Source organism: Simochromis diagramma, unplaced genomic scaffold, assembly GCF_900408965.1.
Source record: "Simochromis diagramma unplaced genomic scaffold, fSimDia1.1 OVJJ01000361.1, whole genome shotgun sequence".
NCBI classification, from domain to species: domain Eukaryota; kingdom Metazoa; phylum Chordata; class Actinopteri; order Cichliformes; family Cichlidae; genus Simochromis; species Simochromis diagramma.
Window position 1 is genome coordinate 2,866,520 of NW_024386860.1, and position 6,562 is coordinate 2,873,081.

Below are 6,562 nucleotides of genomic sequence, written 5' to 3' on the forward strand. Positions count from 1 at the left end.
TTTGCATTCTTTCAGAAATGTAGCTGGGTAATTATGTCATTGGCATCGGTGAGCCACTGTCAATATGTGACATATTGAAATCGCGTTTGAATTTGCGCTTGTTTTTTTGCTTTCACTTTGCAATCGCGCGAACTGTGTATAGAGAGCGACAGCACTGATCTGTGAGTGATGATAATTTGTGCACCAATTCCTCTGACATCGTCTTATTAATCGTTAGCTTACTATGCAAACATGACAAGTGAAATCTCCCGCAGCAAGCTTAAACATGTGAAAGGTTGATCGCGCAGAGAATCGCTGAGCTTATGTGAGTGCGTGTGTAAAAGCAGCAGGATATATATTTTAGTTCTGCTGAGCCAAATAAGACAGGTCAGGGTGAAGAAGTGACAGCCAAAGAAAAGCTTACCACAAAACGGAGAAGTTATGACAAATCAGACTATAAGGCAAAAAGAAAGTGCAGCTTTATGGTTTCATGGACAAAATAATTTCTGTGGCTGCAATATGACGAGCTAAATAACCAAGGCTGCACATAAGTGGTCCGCAGGTGCGCATTCGCTGTCAAAATAAAAAACACGCACAAGGGTTAGGGTTAAATTTAAAAACTGTACTTTTGAGTTAAAATATATATTTATAATTTTAATAAATGACAAATTAAAAAGGCATGAACATTTTTTTTGTATCAAAAAAATATCGAACCGTGACACCAAAGTATCGAACCGAACCGAACCGTGAATTTTGTGTATCGTTGCACCCCTAATATATATATATAAATATATATTTACTTTTGCTTCTTTGTGTGAGCACCATCTTCCACACGGTACCCAGCAGCATTTGCAGCTGCCTGTAGCTCAGCTTCACTCCGCTACCCAGAGTGTCTCGGACAAACGTCCTCAGTGGTGTCAGCCAGTCTCCATCTGCCTCTTGGCCAACGCCCTGCTTCTGGCTAAGGGACACCATCACCTGGCAGAGTGTGATGTTGAGGGCAAGAGGATCCACAGTTGGACCAGGAAGGGCTGCTGTCTGTTTGCTCCTGAAGAGTGGAGAGTGAGATGAGGGCAATCTTAGCTAGTCTCAATTTCATACACAGTAAATAACCACCAGTAGAGGATCAGACTGTATTGGCTGCTTAAATCTTTTACAGTTTTTAAAACGAAGAACTCAAAACTTGCAGTTTAGAGCTATGCACAAACATATAGGTGAAAAAGAAAAAAAAACAACCAAAACTTTACAAAAAAAAAAAAATGTATGAATTTAAAATCAAAAAAAAGTTCTTAAATAGATGGCAATCAGCCTCCAACAAGTCAACATCTATTATCCATTCAAATATGGCAAAAAATACAAATTTGTATTAATACAAATGTAAATAAAAGAAGATGTGAATTTAAATATTTTGAGAAATGTAAACATTTTAAGCATATCATGTTTGTGTTCCTCATCAGTGCCTTTGATAGCAGATTGTTAAGCTTCCCTGCATCTTATCATAAGCTGTGAGTCAAGAGAAAAGTGTGAAACAGGCAGAGGAAAAGTGTAATGTAATGCATCCTTGGGCAATGAGGCATCTAACTTATTTATTAATGACATTAAATTTAATGTCATTAATAAATAAGAGGCAACATTGCGGCACAGTGGTTACAGCTGTCCCCACAGGTTAACAGAACTCACCTGCCTCACATAAAGTAGGTTCTGGGCTTAAACCCCTTTGTGGTTTCTTTGCTCTTTTCTACTCAGTTGATTACTCAAAGCACTTTCTTACTGCAAGTCTCACTCACCCAATCACACACATCTATGCCTAAGCACTTTCTCACGTTCACTCAAACTGACGCGAGGATACTTTATCATTTACAATTTGAACTGATTTTCTGATTGGTAGACAGCCGACTCTACCACCTAAGGCCTGATTTAGACTTCTGTGTTAGGGCTGTTCGATATAACGATATATATCGAATGACGATATAAAAATGTCTATCGTTTCATTTTACGCTATCGTTTGTTTTGTGGTGTCGCAAAATAAACTGTTTACGGCAATATTTTTTCACCGTTTTGATGGTCACTGTAGTGGCTATATTAATTTCTTAAAGTTCTCTCTTTCTCTTACATTTAATATAACCACACTACGGATGGACAAGCGCCTGTTTTTATGCGTTGTGGTTAGCAACAACGACGGTAACACAATCGCGTGTCCGCTTGTTTATGTACCACATAAACCTTTCACAATAAAGCTCAAGATCCTGTTGAGACTTTTCAAAATAAACTGAATCACGTGAAAGAGCAGATTATTTACAGATGAGAAGTAAAAAAGAGCCGCCAGGTGCTAAAAAATAAATAAGCAGTGTCAGCTGATAGAAAAAATAAATAAATAAATGTTGGGACTTTTTTCTCTCCTGGCCTGCTCTTTGTTGTGGTCAGATTTCTCTGGGCAAACAGATTTGTCCCTCTAGACTTTTTTGTACATTCTCACACGTCCATTCTGATAGTTTCCAGTAATTTTCTGATATTTGTGAGTCCTTACAGTGATGCTAGGGTTATTATTCCTAATAAACAGGCAATGATTGTTAAATTCAAAAACTGTAGCAAAAAAGGAGCCATAAATGCACAAAAGGAAATAACGGTACTAAACAGGCCAATCAAGGCAGCTGCAGGCTGCGTCAAACTGCCGTGTAGTTACATTTCCAGCAAGATGTACGTCAGGTTACGCCATAAGGTTTCAGATGGGTTTGCAGTTATGGCGTAAATTTCCAACTGAAGCATAAGCCACAGTCTCCCTGGGTACTCCAGCTTCCTTCCAGAGTCCACAGAAAATCGACTGTAATCGACTGTAGGCATAAATTTCAATAGTTGTCTGCCCTTCTGTGTCAGCCGATCAACAGGCTGCTGACCGGCCCAGGATGTACACTGGTTGTCTTTACACTGGTTGCCTGTCCCTTTTAAAATGATAGACCTTCTACACCTATACACTCCACAAAGGTCTCTCAGATAAACTGACAAGTCACTCCTTGCTGTCCCCATGTCGAGACTGAAACACTGGGGGGGACAGAGCTTTCACTGTTGTGGGCCCCAAATTATGGAATAAGCTGCCCCTCCATATTAGGCTGGCCCCAACACTTGAAATGTTCAAATCACTTTTAAAAATACACCTTTTTTCCAAGGCTTTTTAGGAGTAGTACCAGTGTCAGCTTTTAGTCAGTTTTAGGTCACTCTTAATCTTTTTATTTTGTTAATTTTATTCCTTGTATATTTTATTGTCCGTTTTACTCATGTTTTATATTTAATATATACTGATTTATTTTTATCTTCCTTTTTTCACTTATGTATTTATTTTATTGTTATTTATATATACACTTCTTTGTCTGCTTAATGTATGTTTTTTTTAACTGTTATCTCTGTTTTTTTTATTACTGGAAAGCACTTTGGTCAACTATGTTGTTTTTAAACTGCTCAATAAATAAAGTTAGATTGGACTGGATTGGATGTACCCCACTTCTCGCCCCATGACAGCTACGTATTAATAAAAACACCAAAGATAAAAAGAATGCCAAGAATGAACTTTCTTACCTTTTGAGATCAATTTTCTTTTTATGTCTGGGTGTATCCCGGCTCCCGTAGGGAAAGTTTTTAATGAAGTGCTGCTTAAAATCTCCCAGGTATTCTTTACGGAACCACGCATCCTAAAGAAAACAAAAATATCTGTGAGGTTGATCAAACATTTACATTAAAATAAAATGAAAAAAACAAAAGACATGCAAGTCACATCTCACCAGTGCATCCTGGTTCTCCCGCTGTGGGGCCAGTTTTCTCAGCAACTGCAGAATAGACAAGACCTGGAACATTACTGACATGGCATCTGGAGTGAGTAGGTGGGCCCCCTCTGTGTTATTCCACGGGCTGTCATTGGTGCTGGCCTCGACCCACACTTCCAGCAGGAGAGGCACAAGAGTAGCTGCAAACTTTTGAACAGTCTCAGCTGAGTCTAGACCCTCATTTACTGTAGCTCCTGGATCCTGCTCAGGTCTGCACAGTGAAAGAATTTTAAAAAACAAATGAAAAAACAAAACAAACAAAAAAAAAAAAGAAGCTTAAACTGAACTATTTCTGGACAGCTACTAAAGTCAGAGATTTCATACCTAAGTTTAAAGGTGGAGTGTGGAGTTGGTTTGGCCCCAGAATGTTCATAAATCTTAACTCCAACCTTGCTGTACGTTAGCTCTTCCCAGTTGAGATGAAGAGGTGTAAATCGGCCCTCTCCACTAGAACCAAAAACTCTTTCAGTTGGGACAGACATATCACTTTCCTCCGTTGGTCTTTCCTCAACAACTGCCTGGAGAAAGCGCCCGAGCCTGAGATACAAGTACAACAAACAGGAAGATTGGCATTCAGAGTTATTAACTTAGATTTTTCCTGATTGTGTTTACATGCAGCTTCCATACCTGAGAAGAACAGAGAGCCGCCACTGCTGGCTCGTCACAGCCCTGTTAGGGTTGATGGACAGCGACCAGGTCCAAGCCTTGGAGTCTGAAGCTTTTTTGGCTCCTCCGCTGTTCTGTCTGTGAGAGATCATCTCTAGGAAGTTAGTGAGGAGAACTGCAGGCCGTGCAGCTAGCAGAGCAGGGTAGTGCTCTAGGAACACGTCGAGGACATTTATGGCATCCTCCTGGATTCCTGTCTCGATATGCGTCATAGCACAAGACAAATGAGCACTGAGGAGGGGGAAAAACGGTGCCACGCGTTCTGCAGGCACACACTGTGCAATATACCTGTAAGCAAGTTAAAACAAGTTTGTTTACTTTAGACACATTTAAACAAAGAAACAAATGTGTTTGTTGTATTTTTGACATGCTTGTCTAACCTGAGCACACGTGCAGCTGCCACACGAACATTGTGATCCTTGTCTGTTAAAACAGCTGCCACTTCTGAAAGCAAGCGTGAAAGATGCTGCTCTAACAAAGAGGGACTGATGGACAGCAACTCTTTCAAACCTAACAAGGCACTGTGTTTCACATTCGCGTTGTAATGGTGCAGCTGAGACAGGAGGTCCTGTGGAAGGAGGGAATAAAATGAGATAAATTTGTTTCTGTTGTTCTTCTTCGTTTGGCTGCTCCCTTTAAGGGTCACCACAGTGGATCATATGCCTCCTCACAGTAAATGTCTCCATACCATAGATCACAGCACTCTTGCAGCTTTCCTTCAGTCAAAAATCACCCAAGACTCATCTCCGTCCACTGCATGCACTCTTTCTTCACATCTCATGTACACTGTCTGTTGCTTTGCATGTCTGACACCAGGTATTTAAACTCATCCACCTTCACAACCTCTAATCCTTGCATCTTCGCCTTTCCACCTGCTTCACTCTCATTCACACACATTTATTCTGTCTTGCTTCTACTGACTTTCATTCCTCTTCCGTCCGCAACATATTTCTACTTGCTCTCTACTCTCACTACGGAAGAAGACGAACTTGTTATATTAAATGAAACAAGCCTATAGTATGCTTTTTTTTTAACTTGCTAAAATCTGAAAAGATCTAAGATCTTACATTAATACCGAGCTGTTTGTGTGTTGTGGGTCCACTCGTGTCTCTCTTTAGCTGCTCAGACAGATAGATCCCCTTGGAACGAAAGTTGGTGTTGGTGGCGTTATCAGCTCTGGGCTTTTTCTTTCCCACTTTTAGCTTCACTTTCTGGAAGTCATCCTGCCTCTTCTTCTTTTTGGCCTTCATCTCTGCAGTCTAGACTGCTGTCAGTGTAATGACACATGAAGATAGTGGGAAGTGAATTAATGCACTCATTTTAATGACACATAAACCTATGGTAAATCGAACACGTATCAATAATAACATAATTTGTGTCAGGACCGTTAACATTGTTATTTTTACTCTCAATAGTACATTTCGATACTCAGCAGCACAGCTAGCTTGCTCTGCTAACTTACCTATCATTTCCCTGCAACAGTTTTTAGCGGTAGTAGTTAATTGTACTCACCACAATAAAAATGTCTGCAATCTAAAGTCGGAAATTTACACTACATAAAGCATCCATTAAAATGTGTCCACCCGGCTAACGACTAAACATACACACACATATACAAAGAAAATGATCTTTATTCGGTCTCGTGTGGCTACATTGGGTCCTTTGATTATGTGTGTGTACATGATCACAAAGACTGCGCGTTAGATGTGTGCACTTCAGCTGCTACTCCTGCGGGGCTTATAATAAATGAAACCACCAAACTGGGGAAAAGTGCGAGTTTATAGCTGCTCGAGCGTCATCATACGCGCAAACTTGAAATAAAATGAAAAACACAAGCCTTCTTTTCTTAGGTAATTCACTATTTCTCTTCAATTTTGCTCCTGGACGCTAATGCGGTGTATAAAATAAACGCACCAAAAAAAAGCTGCCCTCGAAGGTGCCTTGGAACAATTAACTTAATAGTTTATAATAAAATTCAAAGCACAAATAAATGATAATAATTGTCATTTTGTTTCCTCTAAGAGAATAGATTAGGTCTTTCTGTGAAGCGCGGACACAAAATAGCGCTACAACATGTTTTTGTTTTGGTTTTGTTTTTGTTT

At 39.8% G+C, this 6,562-nt stretch overlaps 1 protein-coding gene across 3 annotated transcripts in view; it reads right to left on the bottom strand.

Moving 5' to 3' along the window:
- tex10 (testis expressed 10) overlaps positions 1-6,562 on the bottom strand; it is a 32,083-nt gene that overhangs the window by 10,044 nt on the left and 15,477 nt on the right. The window contains exons 1-8 of one of the 3 annotated variants that reach the window (XM_040029639.1): positions 5,973-6,277; positions 5,528-5,724; positions 4,841-5,028; positions 4,422-4,748; positions 4,119-4,331; positions 3,753-4,005; positions 3,550-3,662; positions 780-1,027 (exon numbers count right to left, since the gene is read on the bottom strand). In XM_040029639.1, coding sequence (XP_039885573.1) covers positions 780-1,027; positions 3,550-3,662; positions 3,753-4,005; positions 4,119-4,331; positions 4,422-4,748; positions 4,841-5,028; positions 5,528-5,710 — 1,525 coding nt within the window. In that variant the 5' untranslated portion in view covers positions 5,711-5,724; positions 5,973-6,277. Of the gene's footprint in view, positions 1-779; positions 1,028-3,549; positions 3,663-3,752; positions 4,006-4,118; positions 4,332-4,421; positions 4,749-4,840; positions 5,029-5,527; positions 5,728-5,972; positions 6,278-6,562 lie in introns of those variants that run through there. The other 2 variants (XM_040029638.1, XM_040029640.1) reach the window with 2 other exon arrangements.